We start from the raw sequence: 27,517 nt of genomic DNA on the forward strand, positions 1-27,517 counted from the left end.
TGAGGAAGTTTCCATACATCCATGAGGAAAGTTAGCTAAATTTGTCAAGTGCAGGTTGTTGGGGGCAACCCTACGCCACTGGTATCCGATAGCGCACAACCTCGCGCTTCTGTCCGTCAAAGGTCTGTCAAACGCTGATAGACGTCAGTAACCAAAATTTCTTGCCAATCATCCTCAACACCATTCTTTGCGCTACACAAAAAAGGCAGAGTTAGAAGTTATTTCTTGATTTGTTTAAATAAAGCCTACCACTATATTGTCAAACATAAACTGAAATCAAAACTAGGAGACCAATTGTAAGTAACAATGAACTAATTTATCTAAGATTGTGTACTAATTACAATTATTTCTAATACACAGTTTGAGCTCACTTAACCACAAAAACGGTGTGCTACAAAACCCTCCGAAAACGTCCGAAACGTTCCAACAAACTCAAAAATTGTTGCGAATCACATCGGAACAGGCCAATTAGGATGCCGGAGACCGACTGTTTCGATTGCCAGGTGTGTGAATTGCCCAACAACATAGACGATATGGTGCAATGCGAAGGCTGCCTCAAGTGGTCGCATTTCGGATGTGTGGGATTCGACGACGGGAAGAAGGAGGACCACTGGAAGTGCTCGGATTGTGTCGCCAAGTCAACATCATGTGGCGCCGCCGGAGAACCCAGTGGACTAGCCCGTAGCGAGCGGCAGCAATCAAACGGCTCACCTCAGGGCGCAGGATCGATGAGTGAGATTGCCCGGCTTAACCTCAAACTGCTAGAAGAGCGAAAGGCCGTCTTGCTTAGGGAGATCGAACTACAGCAGGCGGCCCAGCTCGAGCAGCGGAAGCTACAGTTGGAGAAGGAGGTTTGGAAGGCGAGGTACGACATAGTGAACGGGAGGTGTGAAGAAACCAGCGTTGAAGCGGAATCCAGTGGTCTTGGAGACTGGATGAGTCGGTTGGACCAGGTCGCTGTCAGCCAGAATCAGCAATTCTCTGCTCCGGCGAGTACGGTGACGGTCCCGACGATTTCTGGGACAAGGCTGCAGCAACCCTCGGCTGGGGGAACAAGACCAACACCGCAGGTTGTGCGGACATGCCTACCGACTAGCACGTCTGTCTTCGGGAGCGAATCAGGGTCAATTTCCCAACCACCTTCCAACGCGCTGGCTTCACAAGCTAACCGAGCCCCCCTACCTGCGAGTGCGTATGCGGCGGGACAAGCTACCAGTTTTATGCGTGATTTCCAACCTGGAGGAGGAGCGAACAGACAGAAGCGGAAGCAGCAGACCCGTCTCTTCCGGGAGAAAAAGCGCCGCCTGGAAGAAGCGGAGTGCGAGGAAATGGAACTGCTGTGCCGTTCACAGGAAACACGCAAGTTCTACCAGAAGCTCAACGCATCCCGCAAAGGCTACGTGCCGCAAGCCGAAATTTGCAGGGATAAGGACGGGAGCCTCATGACGGACAAACGTGAGGTGATCGAAAGGTGGAAGCAGCACTTCGACGAGCACCTGAATGGCGAAGAGAATGTAGGCACGGAGGACCAAGGCAGCGGAGGAAATGACTGTGTTGGTGCAGCAGAGGACGGGAACGAACCAACTCCCACGCTGAGGGAAGTTAAGGATGCCATCCACCAGCTCAAAAACAACAAAGCGGCTGGTAAGGACGGTATCGCAGCGGAACTCATCAAGATGGGCCCGGAAAAGTTGGCCACCTGTCTGCACCAGTTAGTAGTCAAGATCTGGGAAACCGAACAGCTACCGGAGGAGTGGAAGGAAGGGATAATCTGTCCCATCCACAAGAAAGGCGACAAGTTAATGTGTGAGAACTTTCGAGCGATCTCCATTTTGAATGCCGCCTACAAAGTGCTATCCCAGATCATCTTCCGTCGTCTTTCACCTAAAGTAAATGAGTTCGTGGGAAGTTACCAAGCCGGTTTCATCGACGGCCGGTCGACAACGGACCAGATCTTCACCGTACGACAAATCCTCCAGAAATGTCGTGAATACCAGGTTCCAACGCACCACCTGTTCATCGATTTCAAAGCGGCATACGACAGTATCGACCGCACAGAGCTATGGAAAATTATGGACGAGAACAGCTTTCCCGGGAAGCTGACTAGACTGATAAGAGCAACGATGGACGGTGTGCAGAACAGCGTAAGGATTTCGGGTGAACTATCCAGTTCATTTGAATCCCGACGGGGACTAAGACAAGGTGATGGACTTTCCTGCCTACTATTCAACATCGCCCTGGAAGGTGTTATGCGACGAGCCGGGCTCAACAGCCGGGGTACGATCTTCACGAAATCCAGCCAATTTGTCTGTTTTGCGGATGACATGGATATTATTGCTAGAACATTTGGAACGGTGGCAGAACAGTACACCCGCCTGAAACGTGAAGCAGCAAAGGTCGGACTGGTGGTGAATGCGGCTAAGACAAAGTACATGCTGGTAGGTGGGACTGAGCGAGACAGGACAAGCCTTGGCAGCAATGTTACGATAGACGGGGATATTTTCGAGGTGGTAGAAGAATTCGTCTACCTCGGTTCCTTGCTAACGGCTGACAATAACGTGAGCCGTGAAATACGAAGGCGCATCATCAGTGGAAGTCGTGCCTATTATGGGCTCCAGAAGAAACTGCGGTCAAAAAAGATTCACCCCCGCACCAAATGTACCATGTACAAGACGTTAATAAGACCGGTGATTCTCTACGGGCACGAGACGTGGACGATGCTCGAGGAGGACATGCAAGCACTCGGAGTTTTCGAGCGACGGGTGCTAAGGACGATCTTCGGCGGCGTGCAGGAGAACGGTGTGTGGCGGAGAAGGATGAACCACGAGCTCGCTGCACTTTATGGCGAACCCAGCATCCAGAAGGTAGCCAAAGCCGGAAGGATACGGTGGGCAGGGCATGTTGCAAGAATGCCGGACAACAACCCTGCAAAGTTGGTGTTTGCTAACCATCCGGTTGGTACAAGAAGGCGTGGAGCGCAGAGAGCACGATGGGCGGACCAGGTGGAGCGTGATCTGGCGAGTGTTGGGCGTGACCGACGTTGGAGAGCTGCAGCTGCAAATCGAGTATTATGGCGGCAAATTGTTGATTCAGTATTATCATGAATTTGATGTTAACTAAATAAATGAAAGGAGGAGCGAACCGTCCGGGATCGTCGACGCCGATCACTAATGCGAATTGGGTCAACCCTATGACGGGTCTCACCAGCTCCACCCAGTGTTTGCCACCATCCATCAGCTCGGTGGAACAGCTAGGAAGCCACCCGATGCAATCGGGATACGTAAGCCAACCGTGTCAGGTAACGAATAGCATAAGTAATTACGTACCAGTAGGGCAGGTAGCTTATCCGCAATATGCTAGTGTAGGGCTAGGTAATCTCCATTTGGGTTCAATAAACACACCTAATTCCTACACTCCTCACCCCCTCCCAACGAATCTTCCTCAAAACAACCCATACATCTCGCAAGCGTCTTTCGGTGCTCAAACCATTCCCGCCGCGAATGTCGACAACTCGACTCCGACCGCTCGACAACTCGCCGCGCGGCACGTTATGCCTAAAGATCTCCCGTCGTTCAGTGGTAATTCAGAAGAGTGGCCAATGTTCATTAGTGCCTTTAACACTTCCACGGAAGCGTGCGGATACAGCAACGTAGAAAATCTTGGACGACTTCAACGATGCCTGAAAGGTGGGGCCTTAGAGGCAGTTCGCAGCCGTTTACTACTGCCTTCGTCGGTGCCGCAAGTGATACAGACGTTGCAGATGCTGTATGGGCGCCCGGAACAAATAATCTACGCGTTGCTCCAGAAGGTACGAGAGGTTCCGGCACCGAAAGCGGACAATTTGTGCACAGTTGTAGCCTTCGGGATGGCAGTGCAGAACTTCTGCGAACATCTGGAGGCGGCTGGACAAGTTCTACACCTCTCAAATCCAGTGTTACTTCAAGAGCTCGTGGATAAGCTTCCAGCGAACTTGAAGCTCGAGTGGGTAGCATTCAAGCGGCAATTTGCGATGGTTGACCTCCGGGTTTTCAGCCGATACATGGCCAATCTTGTGTCAGCAGCCGCTGAAGTCACCCTAACGTTGGATCCGAAGAGTGCAAAGCTGAAGAAGGAAGAGAAGCCGAAAGGTTTCGTGAACGCACATGCTACGTCACCTGAGAAACCAAAAGTGGAGCCGACGAAGATGGTTTCCTCAATCACCTGTCTTGCCTGTGGGGATCCAGATCATCGAGTGAAGGAGTGCAAGGTCTTCAAGAAGATGGATCCCGATGACCGTTGGAAAGTGGTCCAGAGCCATTTTCTCTGCCGGATCTGCCTCGGAAAGCATGGCAGGAAGCCATGTCGGTCCGCGGCTCGTTGTGACGTGCAAGGCTGCCAAATGCGTCATCATCCGCTCCTGCACTCCGAGTCGGGAAATTCTCCGGCCGCAGCAAAGCCGGCGCCACAAGGAGGCGAGGTGCCACGGAAAAGTCCTACCGAAGGTGTAAACACTCATCACACCCAAAGTTCCACGCTATTCCGCATGCTGCCAGTGCGGCTTTTCTGCAAGGGACGTAGTGTGGAAACATTAGCCTTTATCGACGAGGGTTCGTCCGTCACGCTCTTGGAAAAGAGCCTAGCCGATTCTCTTCAGGCCGAAGGAGCGGAGATGCGTCTCTGCCTAACTTGGACGAGTAATATCAGCCGCGAAGAGGAAGGTTCGCGTCAAGTGGAGGTGGAGATTTCTGGTATCGGAGGAGGCAAACGATATTCGTTGAAGGACGTCCGGACTGTGGAATCCCTAGCGCTACCGGCCCAAACATTGCGTTACAAAGAACTGGCTGATCGTTTCGACCACCTGCGAAATCTGCCAGTTACGGACTTCGAATCCACAACCCCAGGAATACTCATCGGAGCAAAGAATACCCACATCACCGCCACCCAACAAATACGAGAAGGTCGCGTAGGAGAACCAATAGCGGCGAAGTCTCGTCTTGGATGGGCAATCTACGGATCGATGCCAAACGGATCAAGCTTTGCGAGTTGCAATTTGCATATTTGTGGGTGTGGTGCTGACGATAGTTTGCACGAACTAGTCAAGAAGTATTTCACAGTGGAAAACGTGGGCGTCTCGATGGATCAGAGTCCTGAGTCCGACGAGGACAAACGAGCGAGGGCACTGCTCGAAAAGACAACCAGGCGAGTTGAAGGCGGATTCGAGACCGGGCTACTTTGGCGTTATGACTACGTAGAGTTTCCGGATAGTTACGCAATGGCGGCGAGACGGTTACGGTGCCTGGAAAGGCGCTTCAACGCGGATCCTGTTTTGTTCGAGTGTGTTCAGCGCCAGATCACGGAGTACCAACAGAAGGGGTACATTCACCAGGCCACGAAGGAAGAGTTGGCAGCTGTCGACCAGAGAAAGCTGTGGTACCTCCCGGTTGGAATAGTAAGGAACCCGAAGAAGCCGAACAAGATTAGAATCGTGTGGGATGCAGCAGCAGTGGTGGACGGTGTCTCGCTAAACAGCATGTTGCTGAAAGGGCCGGATTTGGTGCAACCTCTTCCCGACGTTCTTTGCGGATTTCGGGAACGGAGAATCGCCGTGGTGGGCGATATTATGGAGATGTTCCACCAACTTAAAATACGGCGAGATGATCGATATAGCCAGCTTTTTCTCTGGCCCGGTGAAATCGGAAACTCTCCCCGGATCTTCGTCATCGACGTGGCGACATTTGGCTCCACCAGCTCCCCATGCTCGGCGCAATATGTGAAAAACTTGAACGCAATCGAGCACTCAGAGAACTACCCAAGGGCGGCGGAGGCGATCGTGCGTCGGCACTACGTCGACGATTACCTGCAGAGTTTTGACAGCGAGGAAGAAGCGTGCCAGGTCATAGATGAAGTCAAGCTGGTGCATCGGCAAGGCGGGTTCATCATTCGCAACTGGCTCTCGAATTCATCCACAGTTCTCCAACGGATCGGGGAAACCGACGCCGGTTCGATGAAGATAGTCAGCGAAAGCGGTTCACAAATAGAGCGTGTGCTGGGCATGCAGTGGAAGGCAACTGAGGATGTCTTCGTATTCTCCAACGAAGTCGACTTGGCGACCGTTACTCCCACCAAGCGAGGAATCTTGCGCTGCGTGATGAGCCAGTTCGACCCGCTGGGACTCCTTTCGTATTTCCTCATCCATGGTCGTGTTATTATTCAGGACATCTGGCGAACCAAAGCCGGTTGGGACGATATCGTAGAAGAGCCCATCTTGGAGCGTTGGCGACTATGGACGTCGAAGTTCAAGGAGCTCGAGGAGATTCGAATCCCACGCGCCTACTTCCCGGGCGTGGCAGCGTCCAACATTGAAGACTTGCAGCTCCATATTTTCGTCGACGGTAGCGAGACTGCATACGCATGTGTGGCCTACTTCAGGGCGACCATTCAGGGAGAATACCATTGTGCGCTCGTCGGCGGGAAAGCGAAGGTTGCACCGATAAAAGCGCTTTCGATCCCAAGGTTGGAGCTCCAGGCTGCCTTGATAGGCTGTAGGCTAATGAAGACCCTCTGCAACAGTCACAGTCTGCCGATATCGCAACGAGTGTTCTGGACCGATTCAAAAACCGTGCTGTCCTGGATCCATTCCGACCACCGGCGCTACCGACAATTCGTCGCCTGCAGGATAGGGGAAATCCTCTCGAAATCTAATCCCGCAGAGTGGCGGTACGTCCCATCGAAGGTCAACGTCGCAGACGATGGCACAAAGTGGGCCAGTGGACCAAACCTGAAACCCGACAGTCGTTGGTTGAAAGGGCCAGATTTCTTGTGGAAAACTGAGGAATGTTGGCCACGTCAGGCCGAACCCGAAGCAACCATCATCGAAATTAGATCATGTCATGTTCATCGTTCAACGGAACACAACGAAACCATCGACTGGAGCCGCTTTTCCAAATTCGAAAGGCTTAATCGGACTGTTGCCTATATCATCCGCTTCGCAGACAACTGTCGGCGGAAGGTGATGAAGATGCCACTGCAGAACCTGCATATCACCCAAGAGGAACTCAATAAAGCTGAGAACGTCATCTGGAGGCTGGTGCAACATGCGGAGTTTCCAGAAGAGATGTTTCAACTACAGAAGGCGAAAGAAGGGCAGAAGATGAAGCTGAGCCGAGCCAGCCCGATCTACAAGCTGTCGCCGTTCGTTGATGAGTGCGGTGTAGCTCGAATGGACACGAGAATTGGTCCGGTGCGATCTTCGTACCGTTCGACACCAGATTCCCGATAATCCTCCCAAAAAGACATCAGCTAACCAATCTAGTCGTGGAAAGGTATCATCGACACTATCTTCACGCAAATAACGAGACGGTAATCAACGAAGTTCGTCAGCGGTTCCACGTCCCGTGCCTACGTGCGCTGGTGAAAAGCTTGTCAAAAACCTGCATGCAGTGTAAGGTGTCCAGAGCCAAGCCCGTGTGTCCGCGTGATGCTTCAGCTTTGTTGGGTTGGATTACTTCGGTCCCATTCAGGTCAAGATCGGGCGCTCTCTGGTCAAGCGGTGGGTGGCGCTCTTTACATGCCTCACCATCCGGGCTGTCCACCTAGAGGTAGTGCATTCCTTGACTACGGAGGCGTGTAAGATGGCAATACGACGGTTCGTAGTACGAAGAGGCGCGCCCCTGGAGATCAGAAGCGACAATGGCACCAACTTCCTGGGTGCGAGTCATGACCTTAAACAGCAGATACAAGAGATGAATCAACAACTATCCGCCGTCTTCACCAACGCTGCCACCAAGTGGGTGTTCAACCCGCCATCGGCCCCTCACATGGGGGGTTCATGGGAGAGGCTTGTCAGGTCCATCAAGATTGCCTTTGCGGCCCTAACGACTACCAGAAACCCGGACGACGAGACTCTTCTGACTTTGATGATTGAGGCGGAAGGAATAGTCAACTCTAGACCCCTGACCTGTGTGCCATTGGACGCAGAATCGGAAGCAGCTCTAACGCCGAACCATTTCTTGCTGCTGAGCTCGCAGGGAGTGACCCACCCGCCGGAGGTTATTCCAGATCGCCCGGAGTCCCTCAGGACTAACTGGAGATTGATTACGAACCTGGTGAACCAGTTTTGGAATCGATGGGTGCGGGAATACCTTCCCACTATAGCTGGCCGTACCAAATGGTATAAAGACTCCAAGGAGCCGGAGATCGGAGACCTGGCAATCATCGTTGATCCGTCGATCCGAAACGGATGGCTGCGTAGGCGGATTCTTTCCACAATCAAAGGACGGGATGGACGGTGCAGACAGGTCCTAGTGCAAACCAGCGGAGGAGTGCTACGGCGACCGGTAACTAAGGTTGCCATTCTACGTGTCAAGGCAGCGGACAACGAAGAAGCTGAGGGTAACGCAGGACCACCGGAAGGGATGGACGTGCATTACGGGTCGGGGGATGTTGGGGGCAACCCTACGCCACTGGTATCCGATAGCGCACAACCTCGCGCTTCTGTCCGTCAAAGGTCTGTCAAACGCTGATAGACGTCAGTAACCAAAATTTCTTGCCAATCATCCTCAACACCATTCTTTGCGCTACACAAAAAAGGCAGAGTTAGAAGTTATTTCTTGATTTGTTTAAATTAAGCCTACCACTATATTGTCAAACATAAACTGAAATCAAAACTAGGAGACCAATTGTAAGTAACAATGAACTAATTTATCTAAGATTGTGTACTAATTACAATTATTTCTAATACACAGTTTGAGCTCACTTAACCACAAAAACGGTGTGCTACAAAACCCTCCGAAAACGTCCGAAACGTTCCAACAGCAGGTATTTCTAAAGAATTTGGCATAACGTCCCAACTGGGACAAAGTCTATCTCTCAGCCAAGAAATTTATTTTCTAATGACCATTTTGTATTTGTATATCGTCAGGCACGAAGATGCACAAGGAAGTTAAGGAGGAATTTCTGCAGAAACCTTTGAGAAATTTATGAGGGTACTCTGTGAGCATTTTTGAAGTGGTTCTGGAATAAATATTTGATTGAATATTTGGAGAAATATTTAAAAGGACCCTTTAAGGTATACTTGAATAAATCAATAGGAGAGATTTCTGAAAAAAAAAGTTGATGTAATAGTTGCAAATTCACGAGAAAGAATCCTTGGAGAAATTCCTGATGGCTTTGTTGGAGGAATTTCTTAAGAATTTCTTAAAGAAATCGGTATTGGAATCTTTGGAGGAGTTCTCATTCTTTAGATGATTAGATGAGGTACTTGAATAAATCAATAGGAGAGATTTGAATAGGAGATCAATCAATCAATAGGAGAGAATCTGTGGAGGAATTCTCATTCCTTAGATGATTACCTGGAAGAATAAGTGGAGGATTTTTTAAGGAGTTTATGCAGAAATTCCTGCAGGAATTCTTGGAAAATGATCGGAAAGAATCATTAGAGGAATTCCTAAAAAAAATCTTGAAGAAATTATCGGAATCTTAAAGAGCATTTCTTATATAAAATATCTTCAGAAGTTATGCCTGAAAGTACTCCATGGCCATTGGCCATAGATAATAAATAGACAACCTCTAAGCCATAGCTTCCCAACCTTCGTTTCGCGACCCCCCAACCGCTTGCAGGCACGCTTCGATTGTTTTACGAAAAGCGCAGTGACGACAGACTGAGGGGTCGCGAGAGCCAAGGTTGGGAACCGTGGCTCTAAGACATGTGCAAAAATCTATATTTAAAATATAAACGCCACGTAGCTGTTTAATTACATACAACATTTTCCACGAGAGTCAAGGACTTCTCGACAACTTCGTTGAAGATCTTAACTTTTTAGAACGTCAGCATAATGAAATCTGATATACATGGGCGTTGCAGAGTTCCAGAAAAAAAAGTATAAAATTAAAGTTTTTATCCACAATTATCGAACCTTTTCACTAGAGAACCACAGGAAATTTCACCAAGTCTTTCTCTCAATCTTATCATATAATTTTACCAAATAATTTTAATATGCTGCTATAGAGTGCAGTGCAGTTATGTATATGCTACTGCCACACGAATTTTCACTAGTATTCTATTCAAACAAACGTCATGCTAAGGGCGAAATACCTGGGACTTCTTTACGAATTCTTTCAAGGACACCTTCAAAAATTGCTTAAGGCATTTATTCAGCAACTTCTTCAGGAATTATTACAGAAATTTCTCAAGGGACTTCTCCAGGAGTTTCTCCTTGGTGAATTCTTCCATGGGCATCTTGCTGGGTTCCGAGAGTGATTGTTTCAGGGCTTGTACCAAGAATTGCTTCAAGAATACCTCCCATGATTCCTTCAGAAATTTTAACAGCTACTACTGCAAGAAGGCATCGACGAATTCCTCCAGAATCCTTCCTTCACTGATTTCATCATGGATTGCTTCAGAGAATTTTTCAAGAATTTCTCTATGGGTTTCACCAGACATTCCTCCGGGAATTTATCCTGGGATATATTTAGAGGTTCCTCCAGTGTTTTTTTTTTTCAGGATTCCTCCAGGGATTTCCAAAGGAATGTCAACAGAATTTCTTTTTGGTTTCCTGTTCGTTCAGAGTTTTTTCAGGGATTTCTTCATATATTCATTCAAGAATTCCACTAGAGATTGCTCCAATAATTCAATCTGGAACAATTCGAAGTATTTTAGCAGGAATATCTTCCAGAAACTCTTATACAGGAAATTTTACTAGAGATTAGCTAAAAATTGATCTAGGAGTTCCTTAAAAGACTGTACAAAATTTTATTTTGTGAGTCCATCCAAAGATTCCAACAATAATTCTTCCAAAAATTATTGCAGACATGGATTACTCCATATCTATTTTACAGAAATTTTTCCAGAACTTTGTTGAGAACGCTTTCCTGAGATTTTTTGGGCATCAGAATTCCTCCTGGTTTTCCTTCAAGAATTTATCCAGAGGGAAATTTCTTCTGTGTTTCTTTCAGGAACAACTCCAGGGATTATTTTAAATTTTACAAGGATTCCCCCAGGAACACTTTTAAAAACTCCTTCAGGAAGTTGGAATTCTTGGAATTCTTTCAGGAACTCCTCCAGTAATTAATCCAGTACTACCCACAGGAGCTGTTTAGGGATTCACTAAGGAATTCCATTTGAAATTGCTTCGGGGATTCCTTCTAAAGTTTCTTCAAAAACTCTTCTTAGGATTGCTTCAGAATTTCTCCAAGAATTCCATTTGCGATTTCTTCAGGAATTATTCCTGGTATTCCTCTACTTATTCCTTAAGAGACTCATCCAAGAATTTCTTCGGGAATTTCTCTAGGATTTTTTCCAGGGATTCCATAATTAATTCCTGCAGGAATTTATCTAAAAATTTCTCCAGGAATTCATCTAGAGATTCCATCAGGAATTCCTACAGGCCTTCCTCTAGGATATCCTCCAGAGTTCCCTCCAAGAGTTCATACAAGATTGTTTTTTTCAGAGATTCCAAGAAATCCTCCAGGGTTTCCTCAATGCATTCAGGAATTCAGGACTTCCTCCAGCCATTCCTCCAGAGATTCCTCCAGTAACTGCTTCCGGGATTCATCCAATAATTCCACCAGAAATTTATCCAGGAATTCTTCAAGGGATTTCTCCAAGAATTTTTTTCCTAGAGACTCTTACAGGAATTCCTCCAAATATTTCTCCAGTAATAACTTCAGGGAATTCTCCAAGAATTGCACCAAGAACTCTCCTAGGCATTCTCCCAATGATACTTCCTTGGATTCTTGCAGAGATTTCTCCAGGATTTTTTTTTCAGCGATTCCTCCAGGAATTCTACCAGATATTCCTCCAGAAATTACTTTAGGGACTCGTCCAGAAATTCCTCCCGGAATTTCCCAGGAGTTCTTCCAGAAGTTTCTCCTGGGATTGTTTCAGGAATTCTTCCTGGGATTTCACCAGAAATGCATGCAGGCATTACTCCAGGATTTAATCCAGCGTCTTTTCTAGAAACTCCTCCAGGAATTACTCCAGGAATTTCTTCAGGGACTCCTCCAGGAACATCACCAGGAATTAATCAAGGAATTCCTTCATAAATTATGTCAGCAATTCATCCAGAAATTTCTTCAGGAAATCCTTCAAGGATTCCTTCAGAAATTCTTCCAGGATTTTCTGTGGGAATACCTTTTGGAATTTTTCCAGGAATTCCTCTAAGAATTCTTCCAGATTTGCCTCCAGGAAATCCGCTCAAATTCATCCAGGAACTTCATTAGGGATTTTTCCAGGGATTTCTCCTCAAATTTCTCCAAGGATTCCCTCAGGGATTCCTTCAGAAGTTCCTTCGAGGATTTCTCCAGAAATTACTCTAGAAATTCCTCCAGGAATTTCTGAGGGTTTTTTTTTCTGAAATTTCTCCCATTAGATTCCCCCAGAAATTCATCAAGTATTTTTTACAAGAATTCCTCCAGAGATTCCTCCAGGAATTCCTTCAAGGATTGCCTAAGCAATTCCCAAAGGAAAATCTCAAGGAATTCCTCCAGGCATACCTCCAGAATTTTATCCAGGAACTCCTCCAGGAAATTCTCTAGAAACTACCCCAAGAATTTATTCAGGAATTCCTCCTGTAATTTCTCTAGGAATTGCTCCTGAACATTTTTCAGTTGTCATATCAACAATTTTTCCAGGAATTTTTCCAAAAAATCTTCCGGGGATTTTTTTAGAAATTCTCTTTGGAATACCCTCAGGATTTTTTCAAATTTTCCCATGCATTTCTCCAGGAATTTCTCCTGAGAATTGTTCATGAATTGCTTCAGGGATTACTCCAGGAAATCTTTCGAAGATTTCTCCAGGAAATCCTTCAGGATTCTTCCAGCAAATCCTCTAGCGATTTTTTCAGGATTTCTTCCAGGAAGTTCCTGAAGGAATACCTTCACGTGGAGCGGACCTGGTGTGATGGTTAGAACATTTGACTATCACGCCGAGGACCTGGGATCGAATCCCACTCCCGACAAACTCGCAAAATGTGAGTTCTTCCTTCGGAAGGGAAGCAAAGTATGGGTCCCGAGATGAACTAGCCTATGGCCAAAAATCTCGTTAATACAGAAAAAAAAGAAGAAGAATACCTTCAGGAATTTTTCAGGGATTCCTCTAGAAGTTTCTCTAGGGATTCCTCCGGGGATTTCTTCAAAAATTTCTTGAAGGATTCTCCCAGGGATTCATTCAGGAATTTTTTGTGAGAATTTATCGAGGAATTCATCCAGAAATTCCACTAGAAATTCCTCCATGATTTTCTCATGGGTTTTTTTTTCAGCAATAGAAAAATAATAGAAATATGAATCTCCCAGGTTTCCTCTGGAGTTTTGTCTAGAAATTCATCCAGTAGTTGTTTCAAAAATTCCTCTAGAGATTCATCCAGGAATTTCATCATGGATTACTCCAGCAATGCAGGATTACTGCAGCAATACAGGAATGCTTCTAGAACTTCCTACAAGATTTTATTCAGGAATTTATCCAGGAACTCCTCCATTAATTCCTTCAGGAATTACCCCAGGAATTTCTTCACGAACTCCTCCAGGATTTGGTCCTGGACATCCTTCAGAAATAATGTCAGCAATTCCTCTAGGGATTCCTACAGGCATTTCTCCAGAGATTTCATCAGGAATTGCTCCAGGGATTCCTCTAGAGATTTCTCAATGAACTTTTCAAGGATTTTCCCAGGGATTCCTCCAGGAAATCCTTCGAAGATTCCTTCAGGAAATCCTCCAGAAGTTTCTCCAATGATTCCTCCAGGAAATCCTCTAGGGATTTCTTCAGAAATTCCTCCAGGAAATTCTACAGGAATTTTTCTGGGATTCCTCCAGGTATCCCTCCAGGAGTTCCTCTAGAGATTTCTTCAGGGCTTTCTCCACAAATTTCTTCAAGGATTTCCTCGGGGATTCCTTCAGGAATTCCTTCGAGGACTTATCCAGGAATTCCTCTAGAAATTCCGCTAGAAATTCCTCAAGGATTTTAGGTATTTTTCAGAAATGGCAAAAGTAACAGAAATAGAAATTCCCAAGAATTCCTCTGGAGGTTCCTCTAGAAACTCATCCAGTAATTCTTTCAAGAATTCCTCTAGAGATTCCTGCAGCAATTCCCACAAGAAAACCTCTAGGAATTCGTCCAGGCATTCCTCCAGGAATTTCTCCAGGAACTTCACCAGGAATCCATCCCTCCAGGAAATACCCCAGGAATTTCTTCAGGAATTCATCCAGGAATTGCTCCTGGACATCCTTCAGAAATTATGTCAGCAATTCCTCCAAGTATTTCTCTAGGAAATCCTCTAGGGATTTCTTCAGAGATTCTTCCGGGAAATTCTTTCAGGAATTTTATAGGGATTCCTCCAGACATTCCTCCAGACATTCCTCCAGAGATTTCCTGGGATTTCTCCACGATTTCTCCAGGGATATTCCCAGAAAATCCACCAGAAAATCATCTAGAAATTCCTCAAAGGATTCTTCCAGAAAATGCTTCTGGAATTTCTTGAGGGTGTTTTTTTTTTCAGAAAATTCTCCAGCAATTTTTCACAGAATTTCATCAAGAATTCCTCCAGAAGTTCTTCCAGGGATTGCTCCAAGAATTCATCTAAGAATTTCTCTAGGTATTACGCCAGGAATTTGTTCAGAAATTTCTCCAAGCATTCCTCCAGGATTCTCTCTAGAGATTTTCCCAGAAATTTATTCAGGGGTTTCTCCAAGAATTCCTCCAGAAATTTCTCTAAGATTTTCTCTAGGAATTCATTTCTTCTGAGTTTTTCTAGAAATTTCTCCGGAATTTTCTCCTAGGAATCCTTCAGAAATTTATCTAGGATTCCTTCATGAAATCTCTTTAGAAATTTCTCTCGGTATTCCTCCCATAGTTTATCCATGGCATTCCTCCAGGTATACTTTCAGAAATTCTTCCAGGGACTTTTCTGGGAATCCCTCCAGGGATTCTACTAGGCTTACTTCAGGCATTACTTTTGGAATTTATCCAGGGATTCATCCAGATATTTAGCCAGGAAGTCTTCCAGGGATTGCTTCGGGGATTCTTCCAGTGATTGGTCCAGGAATGCTTCAGAAATTCCTCTCAGGTTCTCTCCAAAAATTTATTCAGGAGTTCCGTCGGAAATTCCAGAAATCCTTCAATCATCTTTCAAAGATGTATGTTCCCATGATCTTGTCCAGGATTACCTGATGATTTTTGTTTTGAAATACATCGAGAATTGCAGCAGGAATTCCTCCAGCGAATAATATTGGCAGATAGTTAAAAAAGAACGCATACAGGAACGAGGAAATTCCAGGTGAATCCTCAAAAGCGTTCGTAATTTCCAAAATAGTTCAGCTTTAATTTCTGATTAATGTTTAACAAAAAAATCATTGCAAAATAATGCACGAGTAAATAAAAATTCTTGATCTTCCATAAATTGGTCACCGCTACCAGCACCACGTTGATTTGTGTAGATCAGGCGAGTTATTAAATTCAATTTTATCGTTTTGCGTATATTTTCTTAAGGAATCGACTGTTGATCTTATGTTTTGAGGTTATGGCTTTCAGTCTTGGAAGAAAAACTCAAAAACGGATTGTTAAAGTCTTAACAATCCGTTTTTGAGTTTTTCTTCCAAGACTGAAAGCCATAACCTCAAAACGTTTTGCGTATAAATTTGCTAAGGGATTCTTGCCCCCCTCTGACCGAAAAGCTGGCTACGCCATTGCTGATATATAAAAAACTTGAAACAGTGGAATTGTGCATCAAATTTTACAACATTCGAGAACTTCAAGAATTGTGAACAACCTTGCTGAACATATGAACTTTCTAGGTGATTTGGATCATGAGATGAAACATCCTAAAAATACCCAATATCATCACGTGATGGTGGAATTGCGTACCTCACCTTCCACCATTATAGAGTCATTAGCTTAATGTACAAATTTAATGAAGACAGACATTTTTGGTGTTTCACGAAACATGTCAATAGGCTCGGTGTACCAGTTATGGCTATAGTACCTCAAATTCGCCATAGTTGATTTTCAACCTTTAATGATGCAAATCAAGAAGAAAAAAATCGTGAACAACAGATCACGATCACAAAAGATGGCTGCAATCATTCAAATAGAAATGATAGAAATAATTCATTTTCCTTTACTTTTCCCCTTCCTTGCACCCTATTTCGCCATAGTGTACCAGTTATGGCTAATCCCATAAGGAATGCATGTAAATAGTGCGAAGTGGAACCCAAATTAACAATTATGTCCATAACTGGTGCAGGGTCCCTATCATTGGCACACGCAGTAATAAATACTGAAAGTAGTTTTGGCTCGGTATATCGACATATCAATGACATTCGTCGGTCTTCTTCTTATTTTTGTAGAAATAGTTTTGCTTAGGTAGTGCGATAACTGGTACAGGCACCCTAATTGTGTTTTTTTTTAAGCACAATAAATAAACCATACTCAGATAACAATAATGAAACTTACACGTCATGTAAACTTCAGTTTAGTCATGTAAACTTAGTGTTACGATGGTTTACATGATATATCATGCAAATGTGTGTTATATGTCACACAGAGTCATGCTGAATTACATGACATACAATGGAAGTTTACATGATATTTTATGACTTTTACATGATATGCCATGTAAACTTCTGTGATATCCCACGTTCCAATCATGTGCATCACAGAATTTTACACTCTGTTTTTGATCTGTGCAGAGTGGTTAATTTACGCACTAAGTACTGCCCAAAAATACCGATTAGTTGCACCACAGACAAACAGGAGTAACACTTCGACAAATTTTCGATTGAAATCATGATCACCCAATAATTATGATATGATACAAACTTAGTTTCAGACCGATCCCAACTAATATATCCAAATATAACAAACCATTAAATGGACACCAACTGTTGATATAATTATGTTATGTTTTTGTTATGCCTTTCTGATCGGGTTCGTACCAACAATTTGAGAAGTTTGACCAAAATGTTTGAAAGACATCCAGTAAATTGTTATTACTTTATGTCGTAATAGAGCCGCTGTTGAAACATCGAACAACACTTCTCATATCATCACGCAAACTGTAGCGCTCTCGATACCCACTTGAATAAGAAAGCCATCCCGCGGGACCCCATTCCAAGCGGCAGCGTCTGTCCTGGTTTTACTCACTTGATCTTCGCTGATCGACCGGGGGGCTCACAGAAGACGCAACAGCAGCGAGAGGGGAAAAGCTGCGTGAACGATAACGTCTGACTTGCCATCGCCATCGTCATCATCGTCTTACATACATATTGGCCTTCCGGACTTGCACTTCGGATGACGCGAACAAGCTCCGGCTGGCTAAGTGGCTCCAGTCCCAGTCAGTGGCTTGCGAATGCGATCCGAGACGCACAAGGGGGTCCCTCCCGAACGGACGGCGAAGTCCAGTTTGTTGCGCCTCGTTGTTGTTGTTGAAAGATCTAGTTTCAATTGCATAATTGAATCGCCACGGGAGGGTACGGTGCCTGCCGGAAAGAACTAGTCCAACTGCGCGGTAGCCTCCTGTCCTGTGATGATGGGAGGTTGGTTGGTGGCGTGCGGGGAGGGACTAACTGGAGGCTGGTACGGACTCTCGGCAAGGAGTTTAGAGAATAGAAACATGTGATAGAAGAAGTATGGAAAGAAATTGCTCGTGAAATGAAAGCCGATTTCAATTTTCATTTTTCTGCTCGCCTCGCTGGGCTCGAGCAACATGAGCTCCTCCGATCCATCTCGTGGTCGTCGTCTTCGTCGGTGGAAGCTGCGGCGGCCAAGGCGCGGTGAGAAGAGTCGATTAGAGCGTGGTGCTGATGCTGGGCTGCCTGCCTAGTCATGTCTTGTTGGCATGCATGACTGACATGATGTTATGTTTGTTATGATGTATTTTATTGATAACACATTCGGAGCGAATTGAGCCGGCCAAGAGGCGGATGATAGTTTTCTATTTCTGCTTTGGTGCTTTCTTTTCCACTTTCCTCCGATGAATGTTGTTGGCATTGGGCATGGAGTTCTAGCCTGGAGAGTAAGTGAAACAATTGCCCTCAGAACTGAGGAGTGTCAGTGTCGGCTGTCGAGTGGAATTGAACAATCTTTCATCGCTGACATGAATTTGTTGTTGGAGTGAAGATTTTCATGTCGATGTGCTAGCGGGAGGTCGATTGAGCTATAGAGTTATGGGAATTGATTTGAAAGTAGAAGACGAACCTCAATTATAGTCCAGGCATCTGCAATGTACCATACCGAGCCCCATATTGGTTTAAATAGTAAACATCGACAAGGATTTTTCATAAGGGGCTAACTGACTTGATCGATTTCTCTTCATCAACTCTCTCTTTCGCTAATAACTTGATCAAAACAAACTAAATGATTATTATTATTAGCTTTTCGAAAGCAAGATGTAGTCGTCATCTTCGTATTTCAACCAAAAAATCTTTGGAAACTCAATACACATTCTGTAATATTAACAGAAAGAGAGAATCGATGAAAAGAAATTGAGAATGTCAGTTAGGCTCCAGTGAAAAATCAGTGTCATGTTTAATTAAATAAAAAAAAAACATCCTTCTTGCCAATAAATTTAGAAATTATTCTGAATCAAAAAACTCTCAACACGAAGAGAACAAACCTGCCAATAAAACCCACAGTCACCCTGTTCAACACTGTGCACAAAAAAAAACTTGGTTCACAGCAGTGGATTTCTTCTGATCTCGAAAAAATTCTACACTCTCTATCTGGGCAGCCCACCTTGTCTGCAGTGCTCCACGCCGTTTTTATTTATTTTTATCCCATTTATTTAGTTCAACATCAAATTCATGATAACATTGAGTCAACAATTTGCTGGCATAATACCCCATATTGCAGCTGCAGCTCTCCAACGTGGGTCACGGCCAACGTTTGCAAGATCACGCTCCACCTGGTTCGCCCATCGTGCTCTCTGCGCTCCACCCCTTCTTGATTAACAAACATCAACAATGCAGGATTGTTGTCCGGCATTCGTTCATCATGCCCTGCCGAACGTACCCGTTCAGCTTTGGCTACTGTTAATGTTTCGTGTCCGAAGAGCAAGGGCGTAGCCAGCTTTTCGGCCAGGGGGGGGGGGCGAGCACCCTTACACTGAAAACCACTTTGCAGTAACAAGGAGTTCAAATACTTCATCATTTAAAAAAAATAAAAGTGAAGTATGAAATATGGGTGATTAACAGGAATGGTTCAATGGAAGAATCATATATGATTATAATCGTGAGGAATTCCTCAAGATATTGCTTCAGGAATTTCTTAACCAATGCCATCATGAATTTGAATTTATCCAGCAGTTTCTCCAGAAATTTCTTTAATATTTTTCCAGGTTATTTTAATGTAGATATTCCGGCAGATATTACCTTCGGAAAACTTGCAGTAATTCCGTTGGGAATTCCTTCAGAAATTTCTTCAATAATTCCTCCAGAAGTTTTATTACGAATTTCACCATGCTTTCTTTTGAGAATTTCCCCTGTAATTCTTTACAAACATCATTCCTAATCCCACCAGAAATCCGTTTGAGAAGCTCCAGAAAATACTTTAAGAATTTCTCCGGGAATTCTTTCAAAAATTCCAATCAAACTAAGATTCTTTTCCTTCAGGAATACCCTAAGAAATTTTTGGAGAAATTTCTTCGAAAAATCCTTTAATGAATTGCTTCGGAATTACCGGAAAAAAATCTTTGAAAATTTCTAAAGGAATTCCTTCGGAAGCTCCTGGAGGAATATCTTTGGAAGTTGCTAGAGGAATGCATTCGGAATTTTTTAAAGGAATAAATACAAAATAATTTCAGGAATTTATTTCGAAAATCCTTGAGGAATTCCACCGGAAATTCCTTGACAAGTTCTTCAGAAATATCTTGAGGAATTCCTTCATTACTAAAGCTCCTTGAGAAATTCCATAAGACATTCCTTTGAGAGTTCTCCTACGATTTCCCTTAGAAGATTCTTCGGGAATTCCTTGGGGAATTTCTTTGAAATAGATTTAGAATATTTCTTGAGGAACTCCTTCGGAGTTTTCGTGAGGAGTTCTTCCGAAAATTCCTTGAGGAATACCTTCAAAAATTCTTGGAGGAATTCATCCGGAAATTTCTGTGAGAATTCCTTCCCAAATTCCTGAAGCAATTCTTTCGAAAATATTGAAAAAATTCCACTAAAAGTCTCATGAGATATCCCTTCTGAAATTCCATAAGAAATTTCTTTCGGAAATTCCTGAAGAAATGCTTTTTGTGATTTATTATTTCCTAGAGGAACTCATTCGGGAATTCTTTGAACAATTCCTTTAAAAATACCTTGATAAGGAAAATTCGGAAATTCTTAAAGGAGTTCGTTTGGAATTTTTTTTTTTACATATGTCTGAAATGTCTTATGGAACACCTTCGGAAATTTCGTAAGAAATTGTTTGATAAGTTCGTTGAGGATTTTTTTCGTTTTTTTATAAATCTTTACGAAATTCCTCAAGGAATTCCAGCGAATGATCCTTGAGAAGTTTCTTCGGAAATTCCTCAAGAAATTCCTTCAAAAATGTATTGCGGAACTCCTACGAAAACTTGAGAAACTTCTTCAAACATTCCTTCAGAAACACGTTTGGCGATCCTAAGGAAATTTTTTGAGGACAACCGTCAAAAAATTTTGGAGGAATTCATTTGGAAATTTTTGGAGGTATTTCAAGGCAAATCCATAAGAAATTTCTTTGGAAATTCCGGGAGGGATTTCTTTGGAAATTCGTAGAGGAATTCCTTCGGAAATTCAGGAGAAAATCCTTTGAAAATTCCAGGAGAAATTCCTTTGAAAATTCCTGGAGGAATTCCTACGGAAATTCCTGGATAAACTCCTCCGGAAACTCATGGAGGAATTCTTCGGGAAAATCCTGGAGGAATTCCCTCGGAAATTCTTGGAGGAATTGCTTCGAGAATTCGTGGAGGATTTCCTTCAGAAAATCCTTGAGCGATTCCTTCGCAAAAGTCCTGGAGGAATTCCTTCTGAAATTTATGGAGGAACTCCATCGGAAAATCGTGAAGGAATTCCTGGAGAAATTCTTTCGAAAAATCCTGGTGGAATTCCTTCGGACATTCATGAAAGAATTCCTTCGGAAATTCCGGCAGGAAATCCTTTGAAAATTCCAGGAGAAATTCCTTTGAAAATTCCTGGAGGAATTCCTCCGGAAATTACTGCAGGAATTCCCTCGGAAATTCCAGGAGGAATTCCTTCGGAAATTGCTGGAAGATTTCCTTCGGAAATTCCTCAAGGAATTCCTTCGGAAATTTATGAAGGAATTCTTTCGGAAATTCCAGGAGGAATTCCTTCGGAAATTCCTGGAGGATTTCCTCCGGAAATTCCTGGAGGATTTCCTCCGGAAATTCCTGGAGGATTTCCTCCGGAAATTTCTGAAGAAATTCATCCGGAAATTCATGGAGGAATTTCTCAGGAAATTCCTGAGGGAATTCCTTTGAAAATTCGTGGAGGAATTTTTTCAGAAATTCGTGAATGAATTCTTTCGGAAAATTTCTGGAGCAATTCCTTCGGAAATTCATGGAAGAACTCCTTCGGAAAATGCTTTAGGATTCCTTCGCAAAATTCCTGGAGGAATTCCTTCGGAAATTCATGGAGGAATTCCTTCGGTATTCCTTCGGAAAATTCTTTAGAAATTCCTTCGCAAAATTCCTGGAGGAATTCTTTCGGAAATTCATGGAGGAATTCCTTCGGAAATTCATGGAGGAATTCCTTTGGAAATTCGAGGAGGACATCCTTTAAAAATTCCAAGAAAAATTCCTTTGAAAATTCCTAGAAGAATTTCTTCGGAAATTCTTGGAGGAATTCCTCCGAAAGTTCCTCGAGGAATTTCTTCGGAAATTCGTAGAGGAATTCCGTCGGAAAATTTCTGGAGGAATTCCTTCGGAAATTCATGGAGGCATTCCTTCGGAAAATCCTTTAGAAATTCCTTGGCAAAATTCTTGGAGGAATTTGTTCGGTAATTCATGGAGGAATTCCTTCGTAAATTCATGGAGGGATTTCTTCGGACATTCATGAAGGAATTCCTTCGGAAATTCCAGGAGGAAATCCTTTGGAAATTCAAAGAGGAATTCCCTTGAAAATTCCTGGAAGAATTCCTTCGGAAATTCCTGGAGGAATTCCTCCGGAAATTCCTAGAGTTATTCCTCCAGAAATTTGTGGAGGATTTTTTCCGAAATTTCCTGGAGGAATTTCTCCGGAAGTTCCTGGAGGATTTCCCTCGGAAATTCCTGGAGGAATTGCCACGGAAATTCCTGGAGGAATTCTCTCGGAAATACATGGAGAAATTCATTCGGAAAATCCTGAAGGAATTCCTTCGCAAAATTCCTGGTGGAATTACATCGGAAATTCATGGAGAAATTCCTTTGGAAATTCCCAAAGGAATTTCTCCAGGAATTTCCGACAGAATTTCTCCAGGAATTTCCGACAGAATTTCTCCTGGAATTTCTGAAGGAATTCTTCCTGGAATTTCCAAAAAAATCCTTCAGGAATTTCCAAAAGAGTTTCTCCAGGAATTACCGAAGGAATTTCCAAAGAAATTCCTCCAGGAATTTCCAAAGAAATTCCTCCAGGAATTTCCAATGGAATTTCTCCGGGAATTTTTAAAGAAATTCCTCCAAGAATTTCCGAAGGAATTCCTCCAGGAATTTCCGAAATCATTGCTCCACGACTTTCAGAAGGAATGCATCCAAGAGATTCCGGAGGGATTTCTCCAGGAATTTCCGAAGAAATTCCCCTAAGAATTTCCGAAAGAATTCCTGCAGGAATTTCCAAAGGAATTCCTCCATGAATCTTCAAACGAATTCGTCCAGCAATTTCCGAAGGAATTCCTCCCGGAATTTCCGAAAGAATTCCTCCAGGAATTTTTGAAGGAATTCCCAACGGAATTTGTAAAGGAATTCCTCCATGAATTTTCGAGGGAATTCCTCTTGGAATTTCCAAAAATAAAATCCAAAAAGACTTTCCGAAAAAATTTCTCTAGGAATTTCCGAAGGAATTCCTCCAGGAATTTCTGCAGGAATTCCTCCAGGAATTTCCGAAAGAATACCTCCAGGAATTTCCGAAGAAGTTCTTCCAGTAATTTCCGAAGAAATTATTCCAGCAATTTCCGAAGGAATTCCTCCTGGAATCATAAAAACATTCCTCTAAGAAGTTTAGAATGATTTTTTTCCATGAATGTCCTAAGGAATTCATCCAAGGATTTTCTCAGGAATTTCTCTATAGATTTCTGAAAGAATTCCTCCACAAATTTCCGGAGGTATTCATCCAAGATTTTTCGAGGGAACTCCCCAAGAAATTTGCGAAGGAATTCCTCCAGAAATTTCCGAAGGAATTCCTTCAGGAATTTCCCAACGAATTCCTTCAGGAATTTCCGAAGGAATTCCTTCAGGAATTGCCGAAGGAATTCGTCCAGGAATTTGCGAAGGGAGTCCTCCAAGAATTTTGGAAGGAATTCTTTCTGGAATTTTTTAAGGAATTCCTCCAGGATTTTTTGAAGGAATTGCTTCAGGAATTTCCGAAGCAATTCCTCCCGGAATTTCCGAAAGAATTCCTCCAGGAATTCCTAACGAAATTCCTTCTGGAATTTCCGAATGAATTCCTCCAGGAATTGCCGAAGGAATTCTTCCAGGAATTTGCGAAGGGATTCCTCCAAGAATTTTGGAAGGAATTCTTTCTGGAATTTTTTAAGGAAATCTCCAAAGGAATTCGTCCAGCAATTTCCGAAGGAATTCCTCCCGGAATTTCTGAAAGAATTCCTCCAGAAATTTCCGAAAGTATTCATCCAAGATTTTTCGAAGGACCTCGCCAAGGAATTTCCGATGGAATTCCTTCAGGAATTTCCGAAAGAATTCCTCCAGGAATTCCTAAAGGAATTTTTCCTGGAATTTCCGAATGAGTTCCTCCGGGAATCTCCAAAGGAATTCGTCCAGCAATTTCCGAAGGAATTCCTCCCGAAATTTCTGAAAGAATGGCTCCAGGAATTTTTTGAAGGAATTCCTAATGGAATTGCCGAAGGCCCCCCTGGCTACGCCCTTGCCGTAGAGTACCATCGATCTTACTGGAGGTCTTGTGCATGGTACATTCGGTGCGGATGTGAATCTCTTTTGACCACAGTTTCTTCTGGAGCCCGTAGTAGGCACGACTTCCACTGATAATGCGCCTTCGTATTTCACGGCTCACGATATTGTCAACAAGTATCCGAGGTAGATGAAATTTCCTACCACCTCGAAAGTATTCCTGTCTATCGTAGCAGACAGGACAAACAGACAAATTGCCCGGATTTCATGAAGATCGTTCCCCGGTGATGTTGAATGGTAGGCAGGAAAGTCCAGCACATTGTTTCAGTCCTCGTAGGGATCCAATTGAACTGGATAGTGCAACAGAAATCCTTACGCTGTTTTGCACATCGTCCATCGTTGCTCTAATCGGTCTGGTAAGCTTCCCGCAAAACCGTGCTCGTCCATGATTTTCCATAGCTTTGTGCGGTCGATACTGTCGTATGTCGCTTTGAAGTCGATGAACAGGTAATGCGTTGGGACCTGGTATTCACGGCATTTTTTGAGGATTTGCCGAACAGTGAAGATCTGGTCTGTTATCGACCGGCCGTCGATGAAATCGGCTAGGTAACCTTCCACGAACTCATTTACTTTAGGTGATAGACAACGGACGATGATCTGGGATAACACTTTGTAGACGGCATTCAAAATGGTGATCTCTCGAAAGTTCTCACACGTTAACTTGTCGGCTTTTTTGTGGATGGGACAGATTATCCCTTCCTTCCACTCCTCCGGTAGCTGTTCGGTTTCCCAGATCTTGACTATTAACCGATACAGACAGGTGGCCAACTTGTTCGGGCCAATCGTTACACCTGGAGTTCACCACAGTAGACAGAATCGCAAATCGACCACGTTCTGAATGATGGACGGCCCTTTTTCGACATTATCGATGTCAGGTGCTGACTCTGACCACTCCCTGTTGGTGATCATACTGCGCCCTAAACTCTCCGTCATTAACAATGTATGATACCAGCGGCCGCCCCGGTACGATCTAGAGCGACTGAAGCAACCAGATGTCGCCACCGCATACGCGCAGAATCTCGAGGCAGTGTTGTCGGACGAGGGTGTACCTGATGTGGCCCCTCTGAAGGACTGCTGAAGTATTGGGTTTCTCATTAATGATTAAACTCCTGTGATAATTTGAAAATTCATTGAATTACCATTTCCAAGCGATATTTCACACTAATCAAGCTTATTTCGTTGACCTGTTGTGCAGCCGACGACTCTGTCATGAACTCGAACAAAGTTGTGAACTTCCGCCACTGCGAAGTCGTGTGCGAAATTTGACTGTGATAATAATGATTTTCGGCCGACTCTAAATGGGTGCAAATGTCGCAATACAGTCAAAGCGCCCATCAACGATGCAGCCGAGAGCACTATCGGGTACGTGAAACGGAATCGACGGAACGTTCGGTTTGACGAAGAGTGCAGAGTGATTTTGGAAGAGAAGAACGTAGCGCGGGCGGTAATGCTGCAGCATGGAACCCGAAAGAATGTGAAGCGATAAAGACAGAAGCGAAAGCAGCAGACCCACCTCTTCCGGGAGAAAAAGTGCCGCCTGGAAGAAGCGGAGTGCGAGGAAATGGAATTGCTCTGCCGTTCTCAAGATACACTTAAGTTCTACCAGAAACTCAACGCGCAAAGGCTTCGCGTCGTATGCCGAAATCTGCAGGATAAGGACGGGAATCTCCAGACAGACGGACGTGAGTTGATCGAAAGGTGGAAGCAGCTCTTCGACGAGCACCTGAATGCAGAAGAGAATGTAGGCACGGGGGTTCAAGGCAGCGGATTTTAAAAATATGATGAAAACATCCTCCAACCTGTTTAGAACTTTCACAGAAGCCTGTATGTGAAAAATCGTCCATTTGGTAATTGTCGCTATATTTTAAATTACACCTAGCCTTCGTGGGCATTTTTGAAGGCGAAAAATAACCAAAAACACTTTTCTTCACCAATTTACCTGGCAATTTGACCGGAAGTATGTTTTAGTATTAGAATTACAGGTATTTTCAGTAACTGAGGTCAAAATTGAGTATACATTTCATGATCTCAAAACTGTTGCTTAGTGTTGTGTTCTCCAAAGATAGGCCAACGAACTTAGTCACAGGATTTCGTTTTATCTAAATGTGAAGATATCAAGGTCAGTTAGGCAACTTAGCGCTTTTTTTTCAAAAAATCATCAGGATAACCTCAAAACGTCATTTACAGAAATTCGTTTCCAACACCCTTTGGAATAATTTACAGGGTGAGCCCCCAAGATTCCTGATTATATGCGATTTTTGTACACCCTTTTAAGGAATTTTGATACAATTTCTAGAAGAAATGAAACAGATATTTTTAGACGTATTTCTGTAATGAAATCCTGCAAAGTTTTCGAAAGTCTTCAGACAGAGAGTGTGCTTTAAAATCTAAATTATTACTTAATTCAGGAATCTTCTATATAATGCTCACTATCAAGGGTAGGTTTTGTACAACCTAATGTAATTCCTAGAATACAGCGGATTATACAAGGTCAACATGAAGACAGGCCTAGTTCTTAAAAGAGAATGATGGGCTAAAAAAAGGAATAATTATTCAATTCATTCCTCAGAAAATTCTCGAATACAACATTAACTAAAACAAACCTTCAAATTTTATTGAGGGTTCAATACTTCAGTTTCTCATCACTTCATTTAATCCCAAAACTACAATCATTTTTACCTGTCGAGTCACATTTCAACGTCAATGACCTTTCTTTCGGTTTACGGGAAACAAACAACTCGTGCAACACAATATGTGTACAATGTCTTATCCAGCGCTGTGAACCCTTTGCTGAACTCTGATCGCTAACCGATTAAGAATCTTCCGCCTCTCCGTCGCCTTCCTTCGTCACCACTTCAATACGCTGCAGTTGCATTTCCCATTCTTCCTCGAACGCACCACCACACACCGGCCGAACCCGGGGAGAAAGATCATCTTGATTTGAGTGTTCTTTTCCAGACGCGGACCTTTCTTCCTTGCAGTTTCAGTTCAGCAGCGCACCCGTCACAGGAAGCCCGATCAACAACAGCAACAACAAAAGCGACGACGACAACACAGCAGCAGCGGATGAGAGAACAATTGATAAGCAACAAAAGAGTCGCTTCATTCAACCAACTCTGAATCATCATCTCGCCCGTGAAAGCACGCGGTGAAAGACTTGAAAACCCTACTGCTCCTTCAGTCATCGAACCTTATAAATATTCATACGCGCATGCACACATATCTTAATTTTGAACAATTCTGATGGTCTTGAGTCGTGTGTGGAACAGTCAGCACCGGGACGACACCGCGGGACAATGACTATGTAATCTCTCCCGGGTTAATGCCTCATCTTCTCCGCAAGACTGTTGATTGTATCACAAAGAGATTGTTTGGGTAGAAGGTTTCGAAAACTTCTTCCAGCACTCCGGCAAGGGAGGTGTGGTGCGCAATCGAATCGTGTCTTTGCTGTGCAA

At 43.9% G+C, this 27,517-nt stretch overlaps 2 protein-coding genes across 2 annotated transcripts; both read left to right on the top strand.

Moving 5' to 3' along the window:
• Positions 1-473: 473 nt before the first annotated feature.
• LOC134290999 (uncharacterized) lies at positions 474-7,258 on the top strand. The gene is made up of 2 exons (XM_062858241.1): positions 474-993; positions 3,132-7,258. Exons 1-2 carry the CDS (start codon positions 474-476, stop codon positions 7,256-7,258), a joined length of 4,647 nt encoding a protein of 1,548 aa, XP_062714225.1.
• A 352-nt stretch (positions 7,259-7,610) lies between these two features.
• LOC134291000 (uncharacterized) lies at positions 7,611-27,214 on the top strand. Its single transcript, XM_062858242.1, has 3 exons — positions 7,611-8,485; positions 8,724-8,796; positions 27,044-27,214. The coding sequence occupies exons 1-3, from the start codon at positions 7,611-7,613 to the stop codon at positions 27,212-27,214; spliced, it is 1,119 nt and encodes a 372-aa protein (XP_062714226.1).
• The last annotated feature ends 303 nt before the right edge of the window (positions 27,215-27,517 follow it).

Source organism: Aedes albopictus, chromosome 3, assembly GCF_035046485.1.
Source record: "Aedes albopictus strain Foshan chromosome 3, AalbF5, whole genome shotgun sequence".
Lineage (NCBI taxonomy): Eukaryota > Metazoa > Arthropoda > Insecta > Diptera > Culicidae > Aedes > Aedes albopictus.

What these genes read in the sequence shown, in the direction of transcription:
- LOC134290999 (XM_062858241.1), top strand. Translation starts at nt 474, where the DNA reads ATGCCGGAGACCGACTGTTTCGATTGCCAGGTGTGTGAATTGCCCAAC. An exon ending in GCAATTCTCTGCTCCGGCGA is followed by an intron (nt 994 to 3,131) that starts GTACGGTGACGG and finishes AATAAATGAAAG; the next exon opens with GAGGAGCGAACCGTCCGGGA.
- LOC134291000 (XM_062858242.1), top strand. Translation starts at nt 7,611, where the DNA reads ATGGCAATACGACGGTTCGTAGTACGAAGAGGCGCGCCCCTGGAGATC. An exon ending in CGCGCTTCTGTCCGTCAAAG is followed by an intron (nt 8,486 to 8,723) that starts GTCTGTCAAACG and finishes TCTAATACACAG; the next exon opens with TTTGAGCTCACTTAACCACA. An exon ending in CCGAAACGTTCCAACAGCAG is followed by an intron (nt 8,797 to 27,043) that starts GTATTTCTAAAG and finishes TCTTCCTTGCAG; the next exon opens with TTTCAGTTCAGCAGCGCACC.